This window comes from Trichechus manatus, unplaced genomic scaffold, assembly GCF_000243295.1.
Source record: "Trichechus manatus latirostris isolate Lorelei unplaced genomic scaffold, TriManLat1.0 scaffold00033, whole genome shotgun sequence".
In the NCBI taxonomy this organism is placed as follows: Eukaryota; Metazoa; Chordata; class Mammalia; order Sirenia; family Trichechidae; genus Trichechus; species Trichechus manatus.
The window spans coordinates 19,129,842-19,146,067 of NW_004443969.1; the positions used below are offsets into that span (position 1 = coordinate 19,129,842).

Sequence of the window (16,226 nt, forward strand, 5' to 3'; positions counted from 1 at the left end):
CCCATTGTCACACTGCCATCTCTCTGACTCTGACCTTCCTACTTCCCTCTTATAAGGACCCTTGTGATTATTTTGGGCCCACTTGGATAATCCAGGATAATCTTTCTATCTCAAAATTCTTAATTTAATCACATCTGGAAGGTCCCTTTTGCCATAGAAGCTAACATCTTCACAGATTCCTAGGATTAGAACATGGGCCTCTTTGAGAGGCCATTATTCACTCCACCACACCTTGTAAAATCAGAAAACATGTAAGAAAACCTATCTAATACCTGAGCTTAACAGAAAGATCATGTTAAGATCACACCATTGCTTCTTTCATGTTACCGTGATCTACTTCAGAGTCAAAATACAGAAACCGCACGAGAACTATGTTAAGTACACCTATTCCGTTTGGCTGTTGATTGGGACTTTCAGTTGATAAATCCTATCCACAATTTTTCTAAGAAAATTTTCTCATGTGTCTATGAAATCTCATTCTTTCCTAACTTTCCTTCTTAATTTTTTTTTTTTTTCCCAGAAAAGCAAGACAACAATGTAAGAATTGAAACTATAAAGTCTCTGGTCCAAAAACTCCCTCCACCAAATCGTGACACCATGAAAATCCTCTTCAGACATCTAACTAAGTAAGTTGTAAAGGTTTCTGAATGTGTCATCTTATTATCATTTTCTAAATGAACAGTATTTAATTTCAGATCTTTATGACAAGAGTTTCTAAATGCATCTATCTCAGATTTCCCCCTCTAGCTGATCTAAGTCTTCCCTGAAGATGCTGGAGAATGTACTAGAGTTAGGAAGGAGAACCTACAAAAGGAAATTCTGAAAGAATTTATTTTTCCTGGCCTTTACAACAAGTAAATGTTTGTTAATTGACTGTCTTAACCCTTGCCAGAGCCCTGGGATGCACCATCTTTACCTTGTTATCTAGTATAATGGAAAGAACATGAAATGATTCAAATATGAGTTAAAAACCCAGCCCCACCACATACCAAGTGCTGTGACCACAAATAAGTTACTTAAACTCTCTGAAACTCAATATCCTCATCTGTAAAACATTGAATCAGGTTGATAACATGCTATCCATGCAAACTGCTAAGTACTCCAGGCAGAAAGGAAAAAAAAAAAAAAAAGGAAGTGTAAAAACCCAGAAGCCTGAAAGAGCTTGATTTATTTGAAAAGCAGAAGTTTGGCCAGTATGGCTAGCGCATAGTGAGCAAGGGGTATGGTGGTAGAAACTGAGGTCCCAAACGTTGTATCGGTGTCACATCACAAAAGTCCTTGTGGGCCATGGTGAGAGATTTGGATTCTATTCCAAATATAATGAAGAAACACTGAAGAGTGTCAAATTAGATGAGTGTAAAAGATCATTCTGGCTGTCGTGCGCAGAATGGATTGTAGACAGTGAAAGCAGGGAGACCTACTTATTAACAGGCAACTGTAGTAGTTCAGGAGCCCTGGTGGCACAGTGGTTAAGAGCTCGGCTGCTAACCGAAAGATCAGCAGTTTGAATCCACCAGCTGCTCCTTGGAAACCCTATGGGGCAGTTCTACCTGTCCTATAGGGTCACTATGAGCCGGAATCAACTTGACGGCAATGGGTTTGGTAGTAGTTTAAGCAAGAGATAATGTGGCTTGAGTGGAGCGCGCAGAGAAGTGAATGGAGATAGTTCAGAGGTGGATCAGGTTAGATTTGCTGATGGTTAGGATGTGGTGAGTAAGGGAAAGGAGAAATCAAGTGTGCTTCTCAGAGTTTGGCTTGAGCAAGTGGAGAATTGGTAGTGCCAGTGGGTAAGACTCTGGTAGGGGCAGGTGTGAGAACTCCATTTTGTACATGTTAATTTTGAAATGACTGATACTCATTTGCCTTCTGTTAACACCTTCTTAAGATAAGGCAGAGTGCAAGACAAGTGATGAGATCTTAGCTTTCACCATATAGATGTGTTGAAGCCTGACAGAGTTTCAAATAGTTTGGAAAGTTTTGCTTTCTTAGGTTAAATTCTCTTAATTACCTTAATCACCCATTCTTTGGGATGAGTCATTCTTACAGATTGTTTAGCTAATCCATCACATGATTTTTATTTGTAAAAGTAATACCTGCCAGTTGCAAAAATAAAATTTAAACAACAGTGGTATATACATTAACATTAAAAGGTTAAATTTGCCTACCAGCCACTCAGCCTGCTGAGCAGAAGTAAATAACATTTCGATATATATCTTTCTAGACCTGTTTCTGAACACGTGCAAACATTTGTGTGTATGTTTGCTTCTTGTGTTTGAAGTACTTCATACTGCACATGTTGTTCTGCGACTGTTTTGTAACCTGTGAACAGTCTTCTATTTCATTAAACAGACACATCTCATTCTTTCTGATGATGGTATCTCAGTTACCTAGTGCTGCTATAACACAGATAGCACAAGTGGGTGGCTTTAAGGAATAGAAATCTATTTTCTCACAGTTCTGGAGGCTCAAAGTCCAAATCAGGGTCTTGGCCATGTCAATTCCTTTCTTGATAGCCCTGGACATTCCTTTGTTCCTTTTTTATTTCTTGATTTTTAGACAATCCTCACATGGTGTCTCTCTTCCTCCATGTGTGTATATTCTCTATGTATATTCTGGTCTTTTTATAACTCAGAAGTGATTAGGCTTAGGATCCACCCCCATACTGGTGTGACCTCATTAATGTAACCAAAGAAAACCCCTATTTCCAAACAGGGTCATATTTACAAGCACGGGGATTAGGATTTCAGCACGTATTTTGGGAGACCACAGTTCATCCCTAACATATGGCATAGTATAAATAGATAGATGGCCATGGTATAGATAGTCCATAATTTGCCCAGCTAGTCATTGCATCAGGGAACATGTTTTAATCTAATTCATAATGTTTGTTCTTCTCTAATTTTATTCTCAGAGGGCAGCCTTGTCTCAAAGTTCAGAACATCCTTTATTGTTAGAATGTCCCTTCTCGTCACTACCACATACTGGCTACAGTAGGAAGTCAAGTATGGTTCAGTGAAAGGATCTTGGGCTTAGAGTAAAAGAGAGAGAGACAGAAGGAAATCTAGAGTCAAATCCTTGTCTCATACTTTACTGCCGTTATGATCTTTGGCAAACAAAATCAGATTAAATAATACCAACCATATCCTGTGGTTATGATTATTAAATGAGATAATACATATAAAATGCCTGGACAAGGTAAGCATTTCTCAAATGTTAATTCTTTTCCCTTAGGATCCCGACACACCATGAAATGAGTTTCAAGTTACAAGTAAATACTGGAGTGCTTATCTCAGTAACTTTAACTGAACCAAGTCATAAAACAATTAGAAAAGTATACTCTTTAATGCTACGTAATACCTGGTCTTGGGGTTCTTGAGACATATCTATTTCTTAATCTTAATTATTGCTTTTTTTTTTCAACTGAAAGAACAGCTATAAAATGAAGAATCTAAGAGCTCAGCTAAATTCTCCACCTAAAAACGAATAAATAAATAAAACACCCAGATGAGAATCCATCCAGTTAAAAACCTATGAAGGATGGGAATCTCCCGTATTACACAATCCCAGCATTAACGATTAATATCTGATTATGTTTCTTATATCTAAATAAATTCCCTAATTTTGCCAGAACACTTATTTCATTCTGTAGAGATGGAAATAGATGTTTAAAAAATAAGATTTAAAATCAGATTATTATATCACCTTCACAGCATTCATTTTATAAGGCTTCTTATATTGATAGGTAGAAAAAGTGTTATTTTCCAGCCACCAAACTTTCCTGGGTGGTGTGACCATATTCCATCCTGCACCGATTTATAAACTGGGTTTAATTATGCACAAGTGTGTGCACACGATTATATCTTGTTAAGCATTTCTTGCTAAGTTTTTGATAAACAGCCAATCGTGGCATGTCATCAAAGCCTGAGAAGACTAAATAAGAAGATTGTTTAACGAGAATTTAAATACATTCATGTTTGAAAGAATCATTAGAATGTTTTCCTTAGTCTTGATGCATTTGGTAGTTCTTCAGAAAATCTACCATCAACACTTGTATGTAGTGTTTATTCAAAATTGTTGTAAATATATATATATATTTTCAAGTTTGTTTAGTGAGGGTCAGGGAACATAATGAAGTACTGCAAATTCCACTTGACCTACGTACTCCACAGCCAACAGAATAGAACTCCATTTTTGCAGAGCTCTGAGTTAAACTCTTTTCCTCAAAACAGAGCAGCTACAAACTGAGGAAGCTTGCACAATCGGACTACAAAGTGAATTTAAGTCCTGCCCACAAAAGACAGAACTTTTAAAGGGTTACAAGGATATTAAAGATAAGATTGCAGAATGGCTGCATAGGCTGAATAGTCTCAGAGTCCTCCTTCTTGATCAAACTCAAGGTCAAGTTCTTTGCTTCTGCTATGATAGCTTCAGACCAGGAATTCAGAATAAGCTATCATATCAAAATGCCATCAACCAGAAATCTTTATTAATGGCCACTTTCACAAATTGGCATTACAGTGATAAGCACTGGAAGGTCCTGTGCTACCTTCTGGATCATCAAATAAAAGGCAAGTTCTATCTCTATAAAATATATGTCAAATGCATTTACCTATAGCCTCCTTCTTTGGAAAAGCAGGAAGGCAGAGTGAAGATGAAGTTAATGGAAAGGAGGACTTGAAAGATGGTCTACTTGCTGATGGGTAGTAGTTTGAAGTTGAAAGCCAGGCAAAGGGGTTCAGTAAGAAATAGGGAATAGGGAGCTATTAAAGCTATATATACCAGACAATGGCATCTCAGTGTTTATGAAAGAACCATCTGACAACAAAGTATAAGGTGCAAGAAATTGAAGGAGAGGGGTTGGGAGGGGGGAGAAGGGGTAGGAAGATGATAACAGAACCCAAGAGGCCACATGGAAGTTGTAGGTGGATTTGCGTGCTGGGCATCAAACAAAAGAAACGGTCCAAATCTTAAGATTTTTCAAAGGAAAAATCCACATAATTTTTATTTCTATCATTTCTTTATCTCTCATATCAGGTCAGCCATAGAGATATTTCTTAGGTTGCAATGCCTGGTAATTGGGAAAGACATAACCCCTGAAAGCAATAAAAAAAAAAAAACAAGCAAAAGGAAAAACTGTTTAAAAAGTTGCTCTTTCCTCTATTTTGCAAACACAGACAGGAGAAGAAGATGATGAAGTTATAGAAAACTAAAGAAATAGGGTGAATCTCATTTTGAGAGGTAAATGTTGAATCAGACCCTCTATATGCTGCTGATTGGTGTGTGTAAGGGCACAACATATTGGGAAAGCGACATATGTAATATATGTCAAGAATGAAAACCTTTCAAATGTTTGTACCTTTTGAGCCAGTCATCTGAATTTCTGGGATTCTATCTTAAATAATACGGGGGTGGGGGATGAAGCTTATGCAAAGATAACTATGACAGTATTATTTGTACTGGTGGAAACTTGGAAACAACCTAAGCATTCCACGATAGGGAAGGATTCTATAGAACACAGTAAGTCACGTTAGCTTAGTGGAATGTAGTTCACAGCAAAATTTATTATTATTATTATTATTATTTGGGAAAATGCTTGTGTTAAGTAAAAAAATATCAGGGATATAATAGTTTTACACTCAAAGAAAGTATAATTATAAATATGTGAGAAAATATACGCATATGGAAAAGATTGTAGAATATTTGCTGGAATGTTAATATTTCCTTGAGTTGTTGAATTATGAAAAGTGTATTTTCCTTGTGTGTTCCATTTCTGCCTAACAATGGTATAGAAGGAGATATTGAGGTTAATAGAACAGATAAAGAGAGCAGACTTTGGAGTTAGGCAGACCTAAATGTAAATATTGGCTGCGCCACTTATATGTGTAACCTTGGATAAGTCACTTAACTCCAAGCTTCTGTTTTCTCATCTGTAAAACGGAGACCATAGTATAGACCTGTGGAAAAGAGTAAATGAATAGTGTTTATAAAGAGTCTTGCACAGTACCTAGCACATACTAGGCACTATATAAACATTATACATAATCACATATTGTTTTTATAATGAGAAAAATATAAAATCACTTTTTAATGAAATAACTATAGGAAGAATTGTAGAGGCTATGCGGGGTGAAATTACTGCTAAATTTCCTAGCCTCCAGAAATTCTTCATACCACTTCAGAATTTTTTTCAAAACTTGAGTTGCCTGACTCACTCAGTTTCCTTGAGTCCCAACACTGTTTACACATATTTATAAGCTACGTGGCACCCTCTGTGATCCTCCACAACCCAACTTTATTTTGTCACCAACTCCATAGCAACTTGACCAACATCTTGTCCCACGTTCTGAGACCTAAGTATAATCCACTTCCAGATGATAGCTTGCTGATATAATAATCTATTCTACCTTACTTTCAGGCAGGTGTAAAGAGGTTAGAGACAGGAGAGGCCTTCCTGTGCTTCTTGTCAAGAGCTTCCCTATTACAGCAGTTTTCTAGGGACAATCCTCTTGCCTTGTCTAACCTGTCAGGACCCCCAAAGAACAAACAAAATCTGTCTTGGAAAAAGTACTAACAGAATGCTCCTTGGAAGCAAGAATGGCAAGACTACGTCTCATATAATTTGTACTTGTTGTCAGGAGTGATCCGTCCCTGGAGAAGGACATCAAGCTTGGTAAAGTAGAGGGTCAGGGAAAAAGAGGAAGAGCCTTGACGAGATAGATTGACACAGTGGCTGCAACAATAGGCTCAAGCATAACGATTGTGAGGATGGCACAGGACTGGGCAGTGTTTCGTTCTGTTGTGCATAGGGTTGCTATGAGTCGGAATTGACTCGACGGCACCTAACAACAATGACAACAACTTGTCAGGATGATTCTCATAGTGAGAATTTCCTGCAAAGCCAAACAAAACCCTGGCATTGTGGAAACGTGGTAAGTGAGATATTTCAAAGCTGGAGAGACCTTACTCTATACCTTAAAGCAGCTAGTATAAACACTCCTCAGAGTCCCTGGGTAGTGCAAATGGTTAACCTGCTTGGCTGCTAACCTAAAGACTGGTGATTGGAGTCCACCCAGAGGTACCATGGAAGAAAGGCCTGGCAATCTACTTCCAAAAAAGCACAAAAACCAAACCCCTTGCCATCGAGTCGATTGTGACTGATAGCGACCCTAGAGGACAGAGTAGAACTGCCCCATAGGGTTTCCAAGGAGCAGCTGGTGGATTTGAACTGCTGACCTTTTGGTTGGCAGTAGAGCTCTTAACTATGGCACCACCAGGGCTCTGAAAAAGCAGTCATTGAAAACCCTATGGAGCACAGTTCTACTCTGACACACATGGGGTCACCATGAGTCAGAGCTGACTTGGCAGCAGCTGATACAAAACACTCTTTAAATCCTATCAACTACCTATCCACCTAGGACTGGCTCTGACCTTTTGAAGTACAGGGATTATTGTTGCCGTTTTTATTAATAAGGTATTCTAACCATTGCTGAAGCCTTTTTCCACATTTTTTACTTCCAGGACAAAAATAATAGATGATAATTACAGAAAAATTAGAAAATAAATACTAAAGTATTTCCACAGAGCTAAATTGAACTAGTTAGCCAGATTTACTTTGTGGCATGCATTTTGAAAGCCAAAACAATCTCGAAATTTTAAGAGAAGGGGAGGACACAAAAGAACATTCAATTCCCACGCATGTACACGTTATTCAGAGGAAGTCAAAGTGCCTTAGAAATGTCTTTTAAAGATGACTTATGAAATAATGCCATTCATTGATTTTCAAAACTAGCCTTGGAAGAATATATTTGCCACAGATTTTAGGTGCAAATAGGCATTCTGGTAGGAGACTTGCACTTTGTAAAATAGGTTGCATTGACTCTAAGAAAATCATCCAGCCGTTCATAGAATTCCAAGGTGAAAAAATGATATGGCTGAATAGACAAATCTCATGGAAGCACGCCAGTTGAATGCTTCGTTGAAGGGGGAAGGAAACCGTTTAGCTGTGGCTATTTTGTGAGAGTAAGCCGATATTTAAAGCTTCTCTGTGGTCTTCATGGATATTAAATAAAATATTCTACAAAAGCCTGTCAAAGGCAGCTTAAATGATGATGACCTAGAAATACATAGGTTGTATAAGGAAAAAATGTTGAGGAAATATTTCATCTACCCTATCTTTAAAATGGCACTGTGGACATTTCTGATATTTTGGGGGAAAAATAAAGATGGTTAAAGAACAGAGTTCAGAGCCACAAGCGCTCACCCTTCTTTCTGGTTGTCAAGAGCAGTGGCTGGTGAGGCTCTCGGCCTCCCATCCAGGCTTCTGAAGGTTCAGCTTTGGTGTGCTTTGGAGCAGGCTGTGTTTTTTCTGTGCTGTCTTCTGGCATTCCATGCTTTTTCTGTACTCTTTGGTCTTTCACCCAACCACAATACCTGATATCCAAAGACTTGCAGGCCATGGGTATTTTTATTGGAAAATGAAGAACCTGTGCAAATTGTTTTTTATTTTCCTCTCTCTTTTTTTATTTCCTTTATTTTTTTTTTTTTCCTGAGGGGCAGGGGTTGCAACTTGTTTGAAATAAGCCAGAAGCCTAATAGCTCCTTTGCTTGTGTATTTGAAATGGCACCCTAATCACTTTGAAGAGTTAATGTGCTTCCTATGGGCCTGAAATTCCTCAACTGGACTCCCGTGGCAGAATTTGGCCTGGTAGTTAAGAAAATTAATTACTCTGATCGTGAGGGTGAAGCAATAGTTCCCAACTCCCTGTAGTAATCATTAAAATGTCATCTACTTAGGAGACATCTTGGCACAGGATTTATAAGGACTGTGAGCTGGGGACGAAGGTTCAATGATCCTTCCAGTGGTGTATCCTTGTTTTAGAGGAAGGCTTTGAGAGAGAACGTTTTAAGACGGGAGTGAAGTTATTACTTTAGATCTTTAGATATAACATTTCAGTGGTAACATTTACCACTGAATAATAGGAAATAAAATAAAACTTAAAATGGCTACTGTCTTATCTATCACTGCCTTTCCTAGTGTTAGTGCTGACCCATGTCATGGGGTATTTCCCTAGTCAGAGGTAAATTTTTTAAGTTGCTCCCCCTACCACAGTATGAATCTTGGTCATTTACCTAGTGAAAAGATCTGGGGATTTGGAATCCAAAGACATAGGCTCAAGTCCCAGCCTTGCCTTTAGAAACTGTACAACATTGAGAAAATCTTTTAATGTCTCTAAACCTCCCTTTTGCTCATGTGTGAAATAAGTCAAATAAATTCACATCTGTGAAACTGCTAATTTAATATTCTCTCCACTCATTTCTTCAAGAAGTCTTAACTGAGTACCCACTATATTTCAGTCGGTAAACTGGATCAGGCATTGGCAAACTATGGTCCATTGGCCAAATCCAGCCGGCTGCCTGTTTTGATCAATAAAGTTTTATTAGAACGTAGACACACCTATTTATCTAGTGTTGCCTATGACTGCTTTCACACCACAATGACAAGAATTGAGTAGTTGGGACAAGCTGTGCAAAGCCAAAAATATTTACTACCTGACCCCTTACAGAAAAAGTTTGCTAACCCCTCAATTGATGCTACAGACATAAGAAAGAATCCTACCCTGATGTACCTTATAGTCTTTGGGGGTACATAAATTAGTAAACAATTATAATAAATATGTGTGATAGCACAAAACTCTATGAGAGCATCAAACAGAAGCTAAAATTGAGCCAAGAGAAGTCAGAGGTGCCTTCATAGGAGATGGCACAGCCTATCTCTAAGGATGTCAGTTTGGCAGACAACAGGGCTGTTATAAGCAGAGAGAATAGTGTGGACAAAGGCGTGGAACCAGGAGAGATATAATGTGATAAAGGAATGGCAAGTTCTCTGGAATGATTGAAGAATTGGGGAACATAAAGAAAAGTAGTAGAATCTGAGTCTTCAAGAACGTAACCTAGAGCTAAATTATGAAGAGCATCATATGCCTTGCTAAAGAGTTTGGAATTCGTTCTGTAGACATTAGAGAAATCACTGAAGGATCTGAAGCTGGGAGATAAGGTGATCAAATTTATTTGCATTTATAAAGATCACAGTCTTTCTAGTGATAGCCAGTTCTTACATTCATCCTTTCGCTCCTGAAAAACAGTAGTAATCTAGCAGGTATAATAATAATAATAATAATAAAAAGGTTAAATCTTTGTATAACATCATCAGGTTCTGAGAATGGAAATTAGAAAGAACCAACATGGTCCCATCGTCCATTAGAGCATAAGCTGCAGAAGGGCAGGGATTTGTGTCCTTTTGTTCTCTGCTTTATCTCCAGAGTTGAATACAGTGTCCTGCACATTGTGGACATTCAATCATTTTTATGAATAAATGGAATCACTTGAGTTCAATAAACTAGAAGATGATAATCTAATAGCCGGTGAGTGATCCTCATTAAGATCAACTTCTTTTTTTGGAATCTTATAACCATGAGGTACTTCAGACTGTTGTTGTCATTAGTTGCTATTGAGTCGATTCTAACTCATGGTGACCCTATCTGTGCACAGTAGAATTGCTGCATAAGGTTTTCAAGGCTACGACCTTTTGGAAGCAGATTGCCAGGCCTGTCTTGGACTAGGGGATATTTATCATTTCGTTTTGATGAAGAGAAAAACAATGCTGATTGTAAAACAAACACTATTAACACAAGAACGCATGTTAAGACTACCCAGACATAATAATAAGTGAGTGTTACAAGAGGCTGACCTTACTGCAGAAGCTGTGACCACCCATCAGTGACTTGGCGTGTGCTAGACCAGTCACTGCTATACATGCGGATTGCCAGTTTTTCTGATTTCTCAATTATCTGGAGTTTGTAGAGGATCTTGGAAAATAGAACTTACATTTAGTATCTCTGATCATAAGTCTCGCTGCTAAATTAGAGAATCTCTATCACTCATGACTCCTATTATATCAGCCCCAACCTCCTTGACTACCACTTGTTTCAGATGCAGTATTGACTTCATATTCCCTTGAATTATTTAGCATTGGGAGATATGAAAAAAAAAGAAAGAAAGAAAACACCTTAACTTTGGTTTACTTTACAAAAATCTTGCCCTCTTTTCTAAGTGTATTAAAAAAAAATTGGTTTCCCTATTTTATGGAGCACAGACACAGCAAACTTCAAAGTGGAAGGGAGGAGAAATCAAGCAGCCCTCAAGTCACCTGATTTCCAGTCCACTAGACCACACTCTGCTTTCTTGCCAACACCAATACTCAACTGTGTTTCCAGGGAAGAAGGAGTGGTAAAACAAAGACTGAGAAAGACAAGCCAAACATGATACAGGCACAGGCCCATCACTCAATTTCTCAATTTTTAATTGAACACCAGCTATCATCCCACCCCTTTAAATACAATTACCTAATTAACTAGTAAATTATCATGTTCATGAAGGAAGTTTTATTCCTCTCTCTCTCTTTCGCTCTGTAAAACATTGCTTTACCTGCCTAAAAAGCAATGGGCAAGCTTTATTTTTAGGGGTCCTTTGTAAAAACAAGTTTCCCGTCCACATGTATTTATGCTTTCCTTCCATGTAATTATGTGTGCACATATGCACGCTTAGAAAGAGCATGTTTTAAAAAAGGCAGGATGGTGCTGCCTTTTACCACCTTCTTTCTCCTCTTTAAATGGAAAGCACTGAACCCAGATGCCCAACCACCGAAGATCTTCTTCCAGAAGCAGCATCTGGCTCCTTGGCAAGCCCTCCAGGCGAGTTGTTTGGGGAGCTTTGCAGTTGTCTCTTGGTTTGTCACGTGTATCAGATACCGTGGCCTCTCTGGCTGGCATGTCCAAGCAGCTGCCAATTCCTTTTGGTTCACCTTTAATTCTGAGACACTAGTTCACTCATTTGTATTTCTTACGGAACTTATTTTTCTCCCCCTCTGCCCATAAGAATTCCAGGACAAGCCTAATTCCTTGTTGCTGTCTGCCTGTCTGTAAACTTCTCAGTCATTTAGCCTGACATTAAAATAGGTTATTTTTTAAATAATATTTCTTAGCCACTTCTTGTCAGCATGCCTCCTTGTAAGCTGTTCCCTGAAAAGAAAAACAAAACATTTCCATACGAGTAATTTATTCCAGTCTGTACACAAGACATGAAAGTATTCTTGACATTTTTGTATTATTTAGTTAAATCATATTGGCTCCCCACATCCTTGTCACACCATGAACAAAAGAGCATCCTGGGACTGGACAAGATGAGGCAACAAGACCTTTAGCTGCAGCTCTGCTACATTTACAAATAGCACCCGCTTTGGGAAACTGAATTTTTTGAAGTAGCTTTATTTTTTTTTAAGCTGGTAATATATATTTTTTTTAATTGTGAAGGATTCTGTGGGGGTTTTTATGGATAATTGTTAAGAACACAGAGTCCAATGGTAGCCCACACAGAGGGAAGCAGTGACAAGGTGCTGACAAGTCCAGCAGCAGTACCCAGAATGCAGAGGAGAAAGCAGAAATTAGAGCTGCAGGGTGACATCCAGGAATAGTTAACACGGGGTAGCTGCAAATTTCCATGTTGTTGGTGTTTCTTCTTAGTGCAAGAAAAATTGCAGATTATACATGAGGCTTTAGATCTCAAGACTGTTGTCTATCCATTCAAATTGAGCTAAGAAAAGACTGGATGTTAGCAGTGGATGGGAAGAAATCTTGGCTGTAAATAATAATCGGTCTATGGCCAGACTCAACCCACATTTGACTTTGAAGAGGTAAACAACAATAACCAGGGGCTTAACTTGAATGAGCCTCTATAGGACAAGGAAATGAGTTTCGAGGCTTTCGGGGTCAGAGCATTGGGAAAATCTCCTTTGAAATCATTGAATGATAGTAGAGCTCAAATTTAAGATTAGAAATTTTGAATCTATTTACTCTGTGCCCCAATGACATTTTTCAGCCTGTGGTTTTTCCCCAAGTTAATTTGTTAATGTGTAAAAAGGAAGCTGAAAATACATGCAGAATTTATAAAGTTTATACTAATTATTACCCTCTGTATAAAGATTCATATATCTCACTTCTGGTAATGTCTTCTCCTCTTCTGTGTCATACTCACATTCTTTTCAACCAAGCTGTTTTCTCGTACATTTCCTCCTTTCTTTTCCCTGCCTTCCCTCCCAATATCATCAGCATCCAAAATAGCATCATCATCCTCAAATTCTTTTTTTTTGTCCACTACTCTAAGCACCTCTTCACTTTTAAAGCATTGTTGCCTACATCATCCATCCATCCACCCCCTTATTCATGAAACGAATATGTATCGAGTACCTATTATGCGATAGGCCCTGATCTGGGAATGAAGACATTTTATTGGCAAAACAATAAATCCCTAGGATCCAGGAACCTTATTGAAACCTGTTATCTACCTCCCTGCCCATATATGGAAATATTCACTTCCCTCAACCTCATTCTCATTTCCATCTTTCTGGCTCCACATCCCTGTTCTTCTCAGAGGTATTTGCAAACCAGCCTATCTCTTACAGGCTTTCAATCAGTCCATCCATCTGAGTAAAGCCCTGCTCTCCTCTGCTTTCTTATTTTCAAAAAGACAAGTAAAACATTTTGGGACAGAGCTGTAACAAGGAGTAGGCAAGACATAGGTGCTGGTACTCTGACATTAAAAACATCATTTTTTTTTTTTTCCTGCTCTCCATGAATTGATGGCCAATATGTGGCTCTTAATAAATATTCTTCCCTTTATCAACTTTGTTCATTAGTTTATTTATTTATTCATTGATTAATTCATCTATATCCCTTAATGTTTGGGATATGAAAAGGCAAAGGGAATTACCCTTGCCCTAAAAGACCATTTATATAATTAATTTGTATCTCTGTGCTGGGCATCAAAACAGGATAAATTTGTTCATGTAGTGAAAAGACTTGCAAAGTGATCCTCTGCTTAAGTCTGATTCTTTCTTTCCATTTGGACATGTTTTTAGCAATCCTTTTACATCCCAGAAAAATTCTATTCTCAAATGCACAGCTCCTCTGATTAGAGCATAGCTCTGCCCTCTTCACTCCCTGTTCACCCATCTTTTTACAGAGCCGTGAGTACTTCCCTAGTACTGACCTTTGCATAGTCAAAAAGGGATTCCATTCACTCTCCTGGTGCCTCATCTTCCTATTGAGGTTCAGACATCCCACACAGAGACATTGAGGCATTTTACTAGTGGTTTACATGACCCGCTATATTTTTCTAACTAGTGGGAAAGGAGAAATAAAACCCAAGCCCTGTTCCTCTCTGACCTCACCCTCTCTCCAGATCACACTGAAAATAACCAATTCCTAGAGTGTCAAGCTCTTAAAGTAATTCATACATCCCCGGCAATCACAGGAATTTACCCTTCATCTTGGCAGAGGAAGGCCTGTTTTATCCATCCCTTATTACATTGTTGCTGTTCTCTACACAGGTTTCCCCCCACGCCCTGTAATAAGCTAGGTAAGCCTTGAAGCTACATAGAGAAACTAAAGAAATATTCGTTGTCACATTCTAGGAATTTATGATCTCAAGGCACTGTTATCCAAGAAATGGTAATAAATAAAAAAATATGCATGTGGTTGTGTGTGGGATTGTGTGTGTTGAGGGTGGAGGGGGCGGGGAAGGAGATGGCCAGAGAGAGACATTTTGTTCATCACGAACGCAGCCACCTGAAAAACACCAGCTAATTAGCAGTCTGTAGCCACACAACACAGCAGTTTAGTACAAGAAGTGAACAATACTTTACCTAATTGAAACTACAGAGCCGACTTAGGTAGGCAGCATGTAATTACACAAATTGGAAGTCAGCCAGGACACCGAGGTTAACAACCCCTTCTCTCACAAAAAGCACCACGGGAACGTTAATGACCACAAGTGGTAAGGGCGGCCATCCTGCACCCATCCAAAAGGCTTCACCTCTTATAACCCACGCTCCATCAGAAGGGCTTAATGGTGTTGACTAATTGGCTAGGAAAAAAGAGCACCCTCTATCGATGCAGATGCGTCTGTGCAGTGTGACTATATAATACACCACACTCAGGTAACATGCTTTGCTGTACTAGAGTGAAGGGAAATTCTAGTGATTGAGGACATTAAGGGGTCAAGTGATGGACAAGGAGAACTGTAAGCTTTCCTCTGCCTGCCAGTTCCATGGCTAACACTACTGTCACGTGACCAGTTAACCAGTTGCCCTTGTGTCAGTTCCAACTCATGTCGACCCCACGTGTGTCAGAGTAGAACTGTGCTCCATAAGGTTTACAAGGCTGTGATCTTTCAGAAGTATATCACCAGGACTTTCTTCTGAGGCACCTCTGGGTGGACTCAAACCTCCAACCTTTTGGTTAGCAGTTGAGCACGTTCGCCATTTGCACCAACCAGGTTCCCATTGTCCCATAAGCACTCCTAAAAGTTCTAGCTTGGTGCTTCTCAAACTTTAATGGGCTTGCGAATGGAATCATCTGAGGATCTTGCTAAAAATGCAGATTCTGATTCAGTAGGCCTGGGGTAGCGTTTGAGATTCTGCATTATAACAAGCTCCCAAGTGATTCTGATGCTGTTGGTCTAAGAGCCACACTTTGAGAAGCCAGGTTCTACAGGGAGTAGGGAAGAAGGGCTCTGTGAACCTAGAGAGCAGCAGCTGGGCAAAGGAGAAGAGGACTTTAAAATGAGGTGTGACATCCAGAATCATCAGGTTCATTTTTAATTGTCCTCAGAACTGAAGGCAGAACAGACATGAAGATCTGAAATAGTAAATAATCCAATCCAAAATACACTCCTAGAATGGCTTGTACTATTGGCGGGGGGGAGGAGCCCATAAAGAATTTGGTTTCTGCATATGTTTCAGGAACAAGACACCTACTCTGAGCAGTGTAAGTATTTCCCACTCAGTGGTTAGCACTGTAGCAGAGGGATACCAGTAGGGGTCGGCGGTAATCCCCCAAGAATCAAAATCGTCTGTCTTTCAAGATGAGTCAAGATGTCAGAATGCAGAGAGGTGAGGCCAAGACGGCGGAGTAGTCAGGCACTTCCGGTGGACCCTCTTACAACAAAGACCCAAAAAACAAGTGAATCAATTATATATGGCAATCTAGGAGCCCTGAACATCTAAGGCAAAGTTTAGGAGCTGGACTGAGTGGCAGGGGGAGGAAGACAATGTTTGGAAGCAGCGAGGAGTTGCCAGACCTGACCTGGTGAGAGCCTGAGCACTTCAGGCC

General features: G+C 39.2%; 1 protein-coding gene across 1 annotated transcript in view; it reads left to right on the top strand.

The window, feature by feature from the left end:
- Positions 1-16,226, top strand: part of ARHGAP15 (Rho GTPase activating protein 15) — a 713,811-nt gene that overhangs the window by 636,774 nt on the left and 60,811 nt on the right. The window contains exon 14 of the mRNA XM_023730171.1: positions 521-626. Within this exon, the coding sequence (XP_023585939.1) occupies positions 521-626 (106 nt within the window). The remainder of the gene's footprint in view (positions 1-520; positions 627-16,226) is intronic.